This window comes from Chaetura pelagica, unplaced genomic scaffold (genome assembly GCF_000747805.2).
Source record: "Chaetura pelagica isolate M959 unplaced genomic scaffold, ChaPel_1.0 scaffold596, whole genome shotgun sequence".
In the NCBI taxonomy this organism is placed as follows: Eukaryota; Metazoa; Chordata; class Aves; order Apodiformes; family Apodidae; genus Chaetura; species Chaetura pelagica.
Window position 1 is genome coordinate 974,412 of NW_009953725.1, and position 15,104 is coordinate 989,515.

At 36.1% G+C, this 15,104-nt stretch overlaps 1 protein-coding gene across 1 annotated transcript in view; it reads left to right on the forward strand.

Moving 5' to 3' along the window:
• KDM4C (lysine (K)-specific demethylase 4C) overlaps positions 1-15,104 on the forward strand; it is a 252,049-nt gene that overhangs the window by 211,155 nt on the left and 25,790 nt on the right. Inside the window, 2 exon segments of the mRNA XM_010000645.1 lie at positions 1,109-1,294; positions 11,017-11,187. Coding sequence (XP_009998947.1) covers positions 1,109-1,294; positions 11,017-11,187 — 357 coding nt within the window.

Here is a 15,104-nt window from a genome sequence, read left to right on the forward strand (position 1 = left end):
TCCCTGTGAAGTGCTGCAGATACAACTCTTTTGCTCGTTTAGCATCAGAGGTTGCAGATTCAACAAGTACAGCAAAGCAACCTTGGAATCTTAGCAGTATCATAAACATTGCAGTGTTATCAGTCCACTGGCTGGAAAATTTGCTGCTAGTTAAAATAGAGCTTGCTGAAGGAAAAAAAAAATAAAATCAGTAAAAAGAAAATTTGCGTTATTCTGACTCAAACCAGCACAGTATGGTGGAGCTTATTTACTAAACTTTGTTATTCTAGCTCATGTACTGTCATTTGTTTCATATGGGCCACTTATGTCAATTACAAAATACTGACAGTATGTTAATGTGGTCTCCATTTTGCCAAAAAGAAAAAAAGTGGTGTATATTGACACCAGTAAGACTATTCACATGATGTTTAAATATATGAAGCAGGGAAACACCATCTACTCAATCACTATCCTGTTAAATATACAACCAGTGAAAACCAGACTAGAAAAAATGAAAAGGGGCTTAGGAGCAGCCTTCAGGTGTGGTATTATGCAAAGGTTTGTGATAAGCAGAACATTTCATCCACTATAAAAAGTTATCTGAAGATGATGTAGAAAGCTTTTCATTAACATGTTAGATTAGCCATCTCCCAAAGACTAAGTATATGTTTACTCCAGGTTCAAAGCAGGGGGCTTGGTTAAATGGTAAGTGGAAATGTTGTCTAGCCCTACATTTCTGTGGGGTTCCTATCTTTATTTTTGAGTTTTGTTATTACTTTTTGCAACCTTATGTATACGTTTTTTGATTTAACCATTTTAGGAAGAGCAGGTTAGTTTTCAAAGGAGGGTAGGGAATTTGAAATAAGTAGCTATCTATATATCAGTTTTCTTACTATAGGACAGGTTGTCTTCACATTGACATAAAAAAGCAAAAATACTATATATTCATTATTGTATTACTAAATTACCTTGTAATTCATAAGTATGGGTTCTTTTGCCAAGCATTTTGCAAAGTATAAAATATAATCAATGAATATATAATAAATAACTTTTCAGTCCTTGAGATACTTTCAGAAGTCAAAGAAGTTGGAGTAGCATTCTAAATATTCTGTTTATTTTGCTTCTACAGAAATGTATCTTCTGCAGACAGAGAGTTAAGAAAATCTCTGGTGCCTGCATTCAGTGTTCATATGGACGCTGCCCAGCCTCCTTCCATGTAACCTGTGCCCATGCTGCAGGAGTACTGATGGAACCTGATGACTGGCCGTATGTTGTCTATGTCACATGTTTCAGGCACAAGATCAACCAAAATGTGGTAAGGAATTTCTTTCCTTATTTGCTAAAATATGGAATTGCAGAATTAAAGTATTTTCCAGAGAAAATAGAAGAAAAGATCCATACCACATATTATTATAAGAGCTCTATCTATCATACTTCCATACGAAGCAAACCATTACATCTTGAGAGTTATTTTCTTATGCAGTTACCTGAGAGAAATGGTAATTGATATGCCTAACACATTTTTTGTATTAGAGTAATTGTTGAATTTATTGTTTTGAGAGCTAGAACAAATCTTTGAGTTCTCTGTTTGTTAACCCAGAGTGTATTACTGTCCTGTCAAACTATGACAATTACAAATACCCAGGTCACAGGTTATCTTAGCAGTATCATAAACATTGCAGTGTTATCAGTCCACTGGCTGGAAAATTTGCTGCTAGTTAAAATAGAGCTTGCTGAAGGAAAAAAAAAATAAAATCAGTAAAAAGAAAATTTGCGTTATTCTGACTCAAACCAGCACAGTATGGTGGAGCTTATTTACTAAACTTTGTTATTCTAGCTCATGTACTGTCATTTGTTTCATATGGGCCACTTATGTCAATTACAAAATACTGACAGTATGTTAATGTGGTCTCCATTTTGCCAAAAAGAAAAAAAGTGGTGTATATTGACACCAGTAAGACTATTCACATGATGTTTAAATATATGAAGCAGGGAAACACCATCTACTCAATCACTATCCTGTTAAATATACAACCAGTGAAAACCAGACTAGAAAAAATGAAAAGGGGCTTAGGAGCAGCCTTCAGGTGTGGTATTATGCAAAGGTTTGTGATAAGCAGAACATTTCATCCACTATAAAAAGTTATCTGAAGATGATGTAGAAAGCTTTTCATTAACATGTTAGATTAGCCATCTCCCAAAGACTAAGTATATGTTTACTCCAGGTTCAAAGCAGGGGGCTTGGTTAAATGGTAAGTGGAAATGTTGTCTAGCCCTACATTTCTGTGGGGTTCCTATCTTTATTTTTGAGTTTTGTTATTACTTTTTGCAACCTTATGTATACGTTTTTTGATTTAACCATTTTAGGAAGAGCAGGTTAGTTTTCAAAGGAGGGTAGGGAATTTGAAATAAGTAGCTATCTATATATCAGTTTTCTTACTATAGGACAGGTTGTCTTCACATTGACATAAAAAAGCAAAAATACTATATATTCATTATTGTATTACTAAATTACCTTGTAATTCATAAGTATGGGTTCTTTTGCCAAGCATTTTGCAAAGTATAAAATATAATCAATGAATATATAATAAATAACTTTTCAGTCCTTGAGATACTTTCAGAAGTCAAAGAAGTTGGAGTAGCATTCTAAATATTCTGTTTATTTTGCTTCTACAGAAATGTATCTTCTGCAGACAGAGAGTTAAGAAAATCTCTGGTGCCTGCATTCAGTGTTCATATGGACGCTGCCCAGCCTCCTTCCATGTAACCTGTGCCCATGCTGCAGGAGTACTGATGGAACCTGATGACTGGCCGTATGTTGTCTATGTCACATGTTTCAGGCACAAGATCAACCAAAATGTGGTAAGGAATTTCTTTCCTTATTTGCTAAAATATGGAATTGCAGAATTAAAGTATTTTCCAGAGAAAATAGAAGAAAAGATCCATACCACATATTATTATAAGAGCTCTATCTATCATACTTCCATACGAAGCAAACCATTACATCTTGAGAGTTATTTTCTTATGCAGTTACCTGAGAGAAATGGTAATTGATATGCCTAACACATTTTTTGTATTAGAGTAATTGTTGAATTTATTGTTTTGAGAGCTAGAACAAATCTTTGAGTTCTCTGTTTGTTAACCCAGAGTGTATTACTGTCCTGTCAAACTATGACAATTACAAATACCCAGGTCACAGGTTACAGTATCTTGCAAATACTCACAGAAACTTTGTTCCACAGCCAAACAGTATCTTGCAAACATTCAGTTATAATTATTCTCTCATCTGGCAAAGTAACACAAATATGTCAAGAAAATTAGTGTTATGACTGTGCCTTTTTATTTGTAGACTGTGCTGAAGAGGAACCCTTAATTTTAAATGAGACATATGAAGAACAAGTTATATTGTAGATCTTAATTCATTTTTTAAAATGAATTGTTACTATCTCAATTCAGAGAGACCTATTGCCATTTATCTTAGACTTTAAAATATTTTGTTTCCTGAAAAACTAGAAGGACTTGATCTAGTCTTATTAAGGAATGGGCTTGTTAAGTTAGTCAAGTTGATTCACAAGTTGAAACTTTTAATCTCCTTTGTACACTATAATAAATTCAGGTAATGTCTGTATGACTTTCTTTCAGGAAGCTGTCAGTGAATCTTTGGTCTTAATGACAAGACTACTGAGGAGTAAGATTTTCTCTCAAGTGCAGTAAATTGTAATGCCTCCTAACTAGCATAATCATCTAGCCCTGTGTGTTCAGTCTGCTGGTGGTTCTTAAAAAGGGAAACAAATTGTATGTCCCTGTTAAAAACATTCAGAGAACTGCTAAGCCTTGTAAAGAGTTTCTTCAAAAATTTTTCAAGAAAATGAGTTTAGTTTGAAAAACAAACGATCAGCTGTCTGCACAGGCAACTTAAGATTCTTTTCTTGGCTTTCTTGGAAAACATCTTCTTTAGTTGAAATTACTGCATTAAAATCATGGCTGGTAAAAATAGGGCTGTTTTTCCTAAATATTTTCTAGTATTTGTGTGGGACAGTTATGTTTTCCCTGATCACATGGGACTTTCTGCATAATACTTTCTGCTGTTCCCACTTTATTTGTATATTGCATCCACTTTCTCAGCCCCATAATTTTTCCAGCTTCATCTAATATATCTGTCTGATGCTGAAGTCCCCTTATGCTGTTTAACAATGCATGTGATTTTCTTCCCCTTATTTTCTTTTATGGCACTACAAGGTAAATGTGCTGAAGTTTTGGATTATTTACTCTGTGTTTATACAGCAGTTAATATAGAGGTATATCTGTCCTAAACAGAATTTTTTTCCTGGCATTTCTGTATTCATGTTAGTTATCAATAGAAATACTAAAAATATTAATGAGAACATGCTAAGTTGTTTAAGGAGAGTTTATGCTTTCAGTCTAATATAAACCAGTGAAGACTTTAGCACTTAACTTTCTTAGTGTACACTTTCTCTGGAACATAAAATAAGTTATTAAATAGCTATTATTTTGAATGTTAAGAAGCAAAACACATATTCATCAGAAAAAGACACATTAGTAATAGAATGACACGGAATCCCATAAAATACATTTTAAATTGTGATTTTATTGACCTGTATTCGGTAATGACAAATAATTAAAAAATCCACTAACTGTGGTGTAACAGGGTTTTGTGTAGCTTCTATTTAAGAGATTGTATGAAGGATTTTCAAAGTAGCTTGGAATTATCATGTCCTTTCCTCACCAGCAACCTTTTTGAAAAAATTCTGTGTTACTAACTTATTTCATGTGACTCAAATAAAAATCAGATTTGCAGAAGAGAAAGAAAAATTATGCTGTTGTGTTTTTTCATTTGGCCAGAATTTGGAAAGATCAGATATTTTGATGAAGAATCTTCTGTGAAATTCTTAACTTACTTTTGAGACAAAGGAGGTTTCCATATATGTGTATATGCTTGGGTTTATATTCTGTCTTTTGGATAATTAATCTAGTCACATATTTAAGCTTTTGTAAGGTTTTTCACCACTGGTTTTCTTCTTGTGCTTTTCATAGCTATTAGCTATTCCTTCATGCAGAAATTACATGGCTCTTCACCATTAGGCATAACAATGTATCTTACTTCTAATGAACTTTTGTTGTTTGTCTATGGTTTTAACTTCCTTACTTGAAAGAAGAACTGGCAAATAATGAAATATTAAACTCACTTTGCAGATTTTTACAGGAATAAAATATATTGTCAGCAAGGAAAAAAAAATAATCTCTTCTGGTATTTAGAAGTTGAAAACATTTACATAAATCAAGGACACTATTATTTCTTCTCATTTCAAGGAAACACAAAATTGTCTGCTTTTTCACTAATATAGCCTCTAAGATATATGCTCAGTGAATACCTGTGCTTGTTAGATTCTTCAAATTAAACAAGAAAAAAACCCAAACAACAAACAACCTAAAGCTCAACAATCAAAGGAAGACATCTGGGCAGTAGGAAAAATTGTGACATATATTTATAGTAGTATGGTACTGTGTAAATCAGTAAGGGTGCTGAACAAAAAAAACACCTATGTACAGATAAATATGTATTACTGCTGGTATTAGCATCACCACTTGATGTCAGGCAAGGGCTTACTGCAATGATGAAGTTGGCTGTGCATCCAAATTACGTATGGCTGTGATCTGAAGTGAATTGTGATATATTTTAAAAAGTCATATTAATATGACTTTTAATTTAAATTTAAAATTTAATTTAATTTAAAATTTAATTTTAAATTTAATTTAATTTAAAAGTCATATTAATATGACTTTTCAAAAATACCTTATTTGGAGGTTCATGGACTCAAAAATAAGCATGCCCCTTGTATTTGTTGAGGTTACCTCTTTAGAAATAATAAAAAAAATTGCTAGCAGAAAAGTTTAATACAGAATGTTTTTTATTATTCCTGTCACAGCTTGTATTATTTTGTTATGTAAATTGGAGTGTCAATATGCAAGAAAGGCTCTGTGATTTACTACTTACAGAGAGTGGGTCATGTTTTTTTCATTTTGACTGTGCTTGTCTCTGGGCACGAAACATATCTGGCACACCTTTTTGTCATTAAACTGCAAGAATGCTTGGAAGTATGGTTGAGAATAGGAGGTGCAGATGGATTTATTTTGGTTAAAAGCATTCTTTCATATAGAAGTAAATGAGAAAAAGTTGTATGGAACTATATTAACAGGAAAAAAACAACCAAAGAATCCTTCTAAGATTAGCAAAGACAGCAGCGAGGGATAAAGAAAGCCAGCTGGAGGCAAACATATACTTGCAGGTGGTTTTTAATTTGGAAAGTGTGATCACAAAAGGCCATCTAGGCAGCCCCATTTTGTGGATTTTGAATAGGTGAGTGTCTTTAGAAAGGGCAAAGATAGCAGTTGTAAAACCCATTGGGTAAGAGTTGCAAAAACTTACTGTTCTTGCTCTTTGGCCTATTTCAAATTGTCTTCTGCTATTATTGGTGAGTTCTTACCTCTGTAGCACACAGGGAACAAAGAGATGCTGTCAAATGGAAGCTGTAGATCCCTATCTATTCAATACTTGAGAAATGCAATTTCATTGCTTGCAGCTGTCTGCTTACTACTGCCATCCCCTTAATATTTCAAAGAGACTAAGGCATGCCTTAGGAAGAACATATTATTCAGAAATCATGAGGCGGCATATTTCTGAAATGTCGCGCATCACTTCTATGCCTAAATTGCAGTTCAGAGGAGGAAGCTTAAGATGATGAAATGAGGGTTATGTTCCTGTATCAAATAGTTCTCAGAGTTTTGAAAATCACCCATTAAAAAGCGTAATGAGAGAACATTTCTAGATATTTAGATATATTTCAGATGCCATTTTCAAGATAATTGTTATTATTTCATATACATATAATTTAGGTACTTTATTTAACAACATTATTGTATAATATAGTTGTAGTGTCCTGCACCTGGGGAGAAAAAACACCATGCACCAATATAGATTAGGGGTTGACCTGCTAGAAAGCAGCTCTGTGGAGAAGGACCTTGGGATCCTGGTGGACAACAAGTTATCCATGGGACAGCAATGTGCCCTCATGGCCAAGAGTATCCTGGGGTGCATTAAGAACAGTGTGTCCAGCAGATCAAGGGAGATTCTCCTCCCCCTCTACTCTGCCCTAGTAAGGCCATATCTGGAGTATTGTGTCCAGTTCTGGGCTCCCCAGTTTTAGATGGACTGTGATATGCTGTAAAGAGTCCAACGGAGAGCTACAAGGATGATTAAGGGACAGGAACATCTGTCGTACAAGGAAAGGCTAAGAGATCTAGGGCTATTTAACCTTGAGAAAAGAAGACTAAGAGGGGACCTTATTAATGTCCATAAATATCTGAAGTGTAGATGTCAAGAATGGGCCAGTCTCTTTTCAGTGGTGCCTTGAGATAGGATGAGTGGAAATGGCACCAAGTTGCAACACAGGAAGGTCCACCTCAATATGAGGAAAAACTTCTTTACTGTGAGGGTGACAGAGCACTGGAACAGTCTGCCCAGAGAAGTTGTGGAGTCTCCTTCTCTGGACACTCTCAAGACCCCTTTGGACACGTTCCTGTGTGATCTGTCCTAGGTGTTCCTGCTGCAGCAGGGGTGTTGGACTCAATGATCTTCAGAGGTCCCTTCCAACCCCTATGATTCTATGATTCTGTCATTTATTCTATGATTCTATGATTCTGTAATTTATTCTATGATTCTATGATTCTATTTCAGCAGAAGTCCCTTACTGTTTCCATTCTGATTCCTCCCCTTCTTCTTCCCTCCAAAACACAGAGATTTACCTACTCTGGCTAATAATTTGCAAGAGTCATTTAGAATTAGACACAACATAAAGCAATTGTGATATCGACACATTAGATACATGATACAATGCAAATAACTCCTCTATCTCAACATGCTCCGGTTTGAGAAGTGCTGTTATTCAAAATTGGTTGTTCATTGATTTGACGTATATGCTACTGACTTGCAAAGTGAATTTGAGGAAAGCAGACTTCTGTGTGCTGTGTCCCCCAGTAAATTAAATTTATTTTTTATGTTTGCATGGCCAGAAACTAGCAAAGCTGTTCCTAAGAGTTTGTGCAATAGGCTAAACAGGATTTTTCTCCTTTACCATACTAATTACAGAATGTATGAAATACATGTAACTTACAAAGATATATAATTCTTAGAGAAATCCAATGGTATTTTCTCATAGTCCTACCTTCAAAAAACTCATAATTCTATTCTACAATCATGCTACTGCATGCTACTTGCATGCACTGCAAGTTGTGGAGACTCCTTCTCTGGACACTCTCAAGACCACTTTGGACACGTTCCTGTGTGATCTGTCCTAGGTGTTCCTGCTGCAGCAGGGGTGTTGGACTCAATGATCTTCAGAGGTTGTCTCCAACACCTGTGATTCTATTATTGTGTCCTACCATACAAAAAATGAAGGAGAAAATAACTTTCCTTCTTACCATTTTGAAGTCTGCAGACAGGAGGGGGGGTTAACTTTTTTTCCTTCGTATCTGGTTGTTTTCTGTACTTCTGCCACTATCTTAGTTCATCCTGGGCTTAGATACTGTTAAAGAAAATAATTGCTTTTTAAACCATAGCTTTCTCAGTAATCTGGTAACTAACACAGCTGTTTCTTTAATCTGATAAACTACCTTACATAACAAATGTCCTTTCCAATCAAAAATGACATTCTTAACATCAATAAAGTCTTAAGATTTTTCTGACAGAAAATGTTTTCTGGGGCATGCAATCAATTACAGAGTGTGCTTGTCAATATTTTTTCTGAGAAATAAATCAAAAATCCTACCAAGAGAGCATACTAAAAAATAATCTTCTCCTTGAGCTAGGTTTCATTTCTGTTTTTTATTTGTTTTAATGATCAATGTTATTTTTTCTCTGAAAAAATTATAATTAAATAAGCCTGTATTGTCTCTTAGCATATTATATTTTACCTTCTATCTTCTTTGAAGAGTTCCATCTTCAGGCTTCAGAAAGCCTGAAGAAGAATTTAAACCTTTCAGTATAACCATTTCTTCTTGGGCTTTTGTACTATAATATAAAACTTTTTATATTATCTCACATAAGTAAATAAAATAATACTCTCCGATTTACCTCTGATTCCCACCTCCCACCTTCCTCCTACCCCTGCAAATAGCCAAATTGTCTAAAGTAAAAAATTGAAAGGTAAATTAACATTTATATTTACGTATGATTCAAAATTGGATAAAAATTAAAATAAATCCTGCTAATTATCTATTGAAATAATGAAGAGATGGTTTTTTTATACATGTAAATGGTTAAATATTTTGTTACTATGTTCAGAACATTATTCCTAGGTAAACTTGAAAAAGCTGTAGAAACATCATTGGGTTTTACTATCTGACATGACCTCAACTAAATCCTGCAAATGAGTATGTCAGGCAGAGCTCTGACACACAGAGATTTAGTGCACTGTCTCCAGAAATGGTACAGAATATTTGTACTTGGTTTGCCCTTAGTTTGCCAGAGCAGAGAGTTTTAAAAATTCTAAATCCCAGAAGTGGGTCCAGGAAAGAGGTATGATAAGGACTACAGTCTCAACAAAAACAGAAGTGTTCAAGTTTAGGATCATTTTTTCTCTTCCCAAAAACCATTGACATTACAATTAATGTTTGAATTGTAACAAAAAGAACTGATGCTGTCCTTGGTTCTCCCTTTGGTATTAGTTCAAAAAATGCTATAGCAGTAGCATTTTCCAAATTCTCACAGACACTTTTAAAGATTATTATACTAACTGAAGAATTTACTGCCCTTGAAGGTTTGGAAAGCAGTGCTAGGCAATTAGCTAATTTCTTTAGCATATAGAATCACAGAATGTTTTGGGTTGGAAATGACCTTTTAAGGTCATCTAGTCTAACCCCCATGCAATAAGCAGGCACTAGATGTATGTAAGGAAGTATTATTGTGCTGCTTATATAAACATTTCTAAGAAAAATATTTTATGTGTTGCCCATTGTAGTAGCATCTTCCATTATAAAAGTTCAGCTGTTCAGATATAGCCAAAATCACAGTAATTCACTTTTGCATAAACAAATGTACCTTAGTGTGGTAATGAATAGACAAGACAGTCAGGATCATTAGAAAGAGGTGCCTGCTTTATGTTATTAGAATAAGAAACTTTTGATTTCTTTTTTTTCTGGTAAAGAAGGTTGCTTTTTAAGTGGAAGGCTTAGGGGGATATATTAATAGGGAGCTAATATGTAACATCTGTCTGCATCGTGAGTTTCTGAGCATTTACTCACAAGTTTCCATTCAATTTTTATTTATAGAATCCATCAAGCAGTTATTGATGTAGAACTTAGTTGAACAACCCTGCTGTTCTTCTGATTGACATAACTATCTTGGAGGAATTAGAAGTGAGAAATAATTAAAAAAACCCAGCTTGTTACTAATTAAATAAATAAATAGCTGATGAAGAGTGATCTATGTTTTCTGAAGTTTTAAAAGAAAAAGTCTGCACAGTATGGGTTAGGAAGTTATAAATACTGTGATATACAGCTCTGACAAGAAAAGCAAAATATTAACCAATTATTTAGACTCATTCTGAAGCCCAGTACTTAAAAGTCCCATCATTTAAAACAATACAATTCAATAGTCTGAGTTTGTCACATCTCACCTCTTCAAAGAAATTCCACAAATTATTCTACAAATAAAATTTACAAATGTTGCTAATTGTATGTTGTTTATCTAATACAGAATAGGTAGAAGGCAACAGAAGCAAAAAATATTTTTGAATTCTGTAATTTGTTATTATTATTCAGATACTGTTTGTTTTCTCATAAACTGCAGAAACTTTGCATATGAAACAAATTTCTGTGTTCATGATTGGAAGTAATTATTTTGCATTTAAATTTTTTGTATTTAGCAAACTATTATCAACTCCATTTTGATACTAATTTCTGATGAGTAAGCTAATATTTTAAAAATATTTTTTCTTTTAAATTCTTCTTTTTTTCAAGAGACCAAAAACATGTGAGAAGACTATTGCAGTTGGGCAGACAGTCATCACAAAACACAGGAATACACGATACTATAGTTGCAGAGTCATAGGAGTGACAAGTCAACTTTTCTATGAAGTCATGTTTGATGATGGCTCTTTCAGTCTGGATACTTTTCCCGAAGACATTGTAGTAAGTACCTTCTCAGATACGTGTTATTGCTGGTTTGGAGTTTTTTTGTTTGTTTGACTGTTTTTGTTGGGCTTTTTTGTTTTTTTGTTTGGCTTTGTTTTTTTTTTTTTTTAAATTAGGCAGTTGGAACCTCATTAAATACTTAGTTTGACCTTGAGAAGATAACTTCTTAATATTCAGTTCATGTTTGTTACTTTTGCAGCTAAGATTGATAATTTTCTAATTGACTTCCAAACATTGGTTGTTCTAATTAGTCTTTGCCATTTGACCAGATGAATCAAAACTAATCTTACAAAGTCTTTTAATTAAATAAGTAATATGTATTTAATAAAGGATATGAGAGTGGGAACTCCATATATCCTTATCTGTCTCTCAGAGATAATTTGCAAAAACTCCTTGCTGAATAGAAAAACCCTGCTATGATGCTAAGAATAGCTCTCAAGAATCCGTTCTAGCAACTTGTTTACACCTCTTGATACTTAGTTTGTGAGATTACATTATTAATGGTAAAAATCATCAGGGAGAAGAATGTGTAGTTTATTGCATTTCCAAAAAGCAATTGAGATTTTGATTTCCCTTATGCGCTTATATAAACTACCATGTTTTTCCGAAACTGTTAAGGACCACATTGTGCACTTATGTAAGTACATATGAACAGAATTTGCAGGCAACTGGGGAAAACTTCTGTTTGCCTTCACATTTGCAATGAATACATGGTATGATAATGTTCATTGTGCTCATGAGGTGACTGTAATCCTTGTTTACCTTCATGCTCCTCTGAGTCTTTTTTTTTGTGCTGATTTGCTATTTTTTTGTGTACATCCTGTTAATAATCACTAAAAGCTAGTCTTCAGTGGACACTGGTATGCAAAAGTGCTGTTTGTAGCAAGACTGCTTTTCACTTAACCTTGTACCCCGTTCTGCATGTAGAGGGGGAGTGTCTGACACATGCAGCAGTGCAAAACAATACATGCTTTGTATCCCAAGGCACACAATCCTCAGGAGCACCCTGTATTCTTCTCTTTGGGAAGTGTTCGAACTGTTCTCTTTTCTGCAGGCCTGATGTTTTCCTTGAAGCCACATTAACTGACAGATGTATCAGTGGAAATGATACCCTTTTTCTTAGAACCTTCTTAGTTATGGAAAAGTCTGATGCCTTTTCAAAATACAATACTGGAAAGGGTACATTTCAGCCCAATGTATGGGAATTGAGCTGTTTACCTCCCACCGGTCTTAACACAAGAGAGAAAATCTCTGTTATATGTCTTTGAAAATGTATCCTTTACTTTGAAACACTCCATTAGGCTCTTTTAGTGATCAAAGGCATTATGATTTGGGATGATCAAGATATTAAGCAAATATGGCTATATTGTTACTAGAAATCCTTCTCTTGGGTATGCCTGCATCAAGGATCTGGTAAGGCAGAGATGAGAAGTGGCTTGCTGCTGTAGTGAGGTAGTCTGATCTGGAGCTAAGAACAAATGTAATCAGGTCTGGATATGCCTCAGTGCTTCTCAAGTAGTGGATGAAGAACATATAATTGTTTGATGGAAACACCAAACGAATTTCACATTCCTCAGAGAAATCTTGTTGTGTTTTTGTTAGATAATATACCTGCAGCAGTTACTGGAAGGGGAAAAAAAAATGTTTTTTCTTCTGACTGGACTAAAACTTGCTAATCCATGCAATGTGCGTATCAGGTGTTAGTGCCGCTGGGAGGACTTATTCATCAAATCTGGTGTGAAAGCAATGTTGCTGCCTATTGAAGAACTTATTTTTCTAATCTTTTTTCATTTTTCAACTAGCTTACAAAGATAGCAGGAGTTCTCTGCTTTTCCAGTATATGCTGAATCCACTACATAATTTCAGCTCAGCTCACAATAGACCAGAATTCCAATGTTCAGAGACAGTGATTTATTTTTAAGGAGGAAATAGGGAGCAGGAAAATTCCAGTCTTGAAGCTTTGTGAAATTCTGTTTTTGTGTAAGCATTCATCAGCTACCAAAGCGGGGCATAGATTGTTCTCTTTTCATACGTATTTTGCTTCATTTGTGTTAGCATTTGCTAAATTAATCAGAATTTGTGGCTTTTTTAAGTGTAGGTCTTAGATATAGGCTTAGCTGTACAAATTTTCTTCTTTCAAACTATTGCTTGGGTACTGTAACTGTTTGCTAACTTGTCAGAATTTCTCAGAGTAATCACTTCACAATTACAATGTTTAAATGTATTAGGTGGTTTGCTGTATGCTAACCAGACAGCTTTCCTTCAACCCAGGAAATGTAGCATATAGGTACATTTTTTTGCTGAAATAAACAGCAGGACAGCTTCATCTGTAAGTCACGGAGAGACTACAGTTAGGGGGATAGTACGTCATGTCTTGAAGGAGGTGAGATAGCAGCTTTAGCAGTTACACAATGCATACACACAAGTGGGGAGTGCATATGCTGGGGTCCCAAGTACCCGCTACCACCAGACAGCATGTATGTGTGCTACGTGCCACTTCTTGAAGGATTAATACTTTGCAAAGTGTCACATAGGCCCTAGCACTGCACCAGGAAGAGTATGGTCCTGCCCAACAGCCTAGATGTCAGTTTAGAAATAACGAATCAGGAAATTTGGTGAAAGCACTGAGGCAAGGAACACCAGAGTGAGGGATTCTGCTGGTGGACCCTTCTGCAGTGGCTAAACCACAAGAAAACCCTCAGCAAAACTAAGGAAGAGAAGGCTGGAGAGAGAGAAACTGAGAGAGTGGGAGGGAGTCAGTCCCAGCCCCTATCCCTGGGTGGGGAGTGAGAGCTTCTGGGGAGAAACAGCGGCCGGATCCCCTCAGGTGGAAGAGCAGCCCCTGGGGAGCACAGTGACCAGGAGCAGGCAAACAGAAGTAGGCAAAACAGGAGTAGGCAAACAGGGTCTGGCGCAACAGTTTGTGCAGGCAGGGTGCATGGAGCAGGTCACAGGCCCCCTCTTGGCACCAGGTAAGAACTCAGCTAGTGATCATCCCCCCGGCTCCCGAAGAGGGCCCAGCCATGGCATCCACTCGGGCAAAAACTGTTGCCAGGAGGACAGTGGCAACCCAGACAGAGGCGTCTCTCAAGAATGCAGCTGTCCAGGTCTCTGGCTGCACAGAATGTCTCAGCCTGTCAGTCGTATCGAAGGAGAGCAGAGAGAACACCTGCGTAAGCTGTGACTGGGTGAATGATTTACTCAGCCTAGTGGCAATACAGGCCCACTGCTGAATGAGGTGGGTGCCCTAGCTGTCACTAGGATATAAAGAAGGCAGAGGTACTGAATGTCTTCTTTGCCTCTCTGTCTTTACTCCTGCAGACTCTCCCCAGGAGTCCCAGATTCATATAGCCCCAGAAGAAGTCAGGATGAAGGAAGAGTTTGTTTTGGTAGATGAGGATTGGGTTAGGGATCAGTTAAGCAATCTGGACATCCATAAGTCGATGGGTCTGGATGGAATGCATCCATGGGTGCTGAGGGAACTGGCAGAGGTCATTGCTAGGCCACTCTCCATCATCTTTGGTGAGTTGTGGGCAACAGGAGAGATGCCTGAGGACTGGAGGATAGCAAATGTCACTCCAGTCCACAAGAAGGGGAAGGAGTACCTGGGTAACTATAGACCTGTCAGCCTCACCTCCCTCCCTGGAAAGGTGATGGAACAGCTTGTTCTTGGCATTATCTCTAGGCATATCAAGGATGAGGGGGTAAGGGGAAGTCATGTTTGACCAACCTTACAGTCTTCTATGAGGAAGTAACTAGGTGGATAGATGATGGTAGGGCGGTAGATGTGGTTTATCTTGAGTTCAGTAAAGCATTTGACACTGTCTCCCATAGCACCCTCATAGATAAACTGAGGAAGTGTGGTCTTGATGATCAGGTAGTGAGGTGGATCATGAACTGGTTGAAAGGAAGAA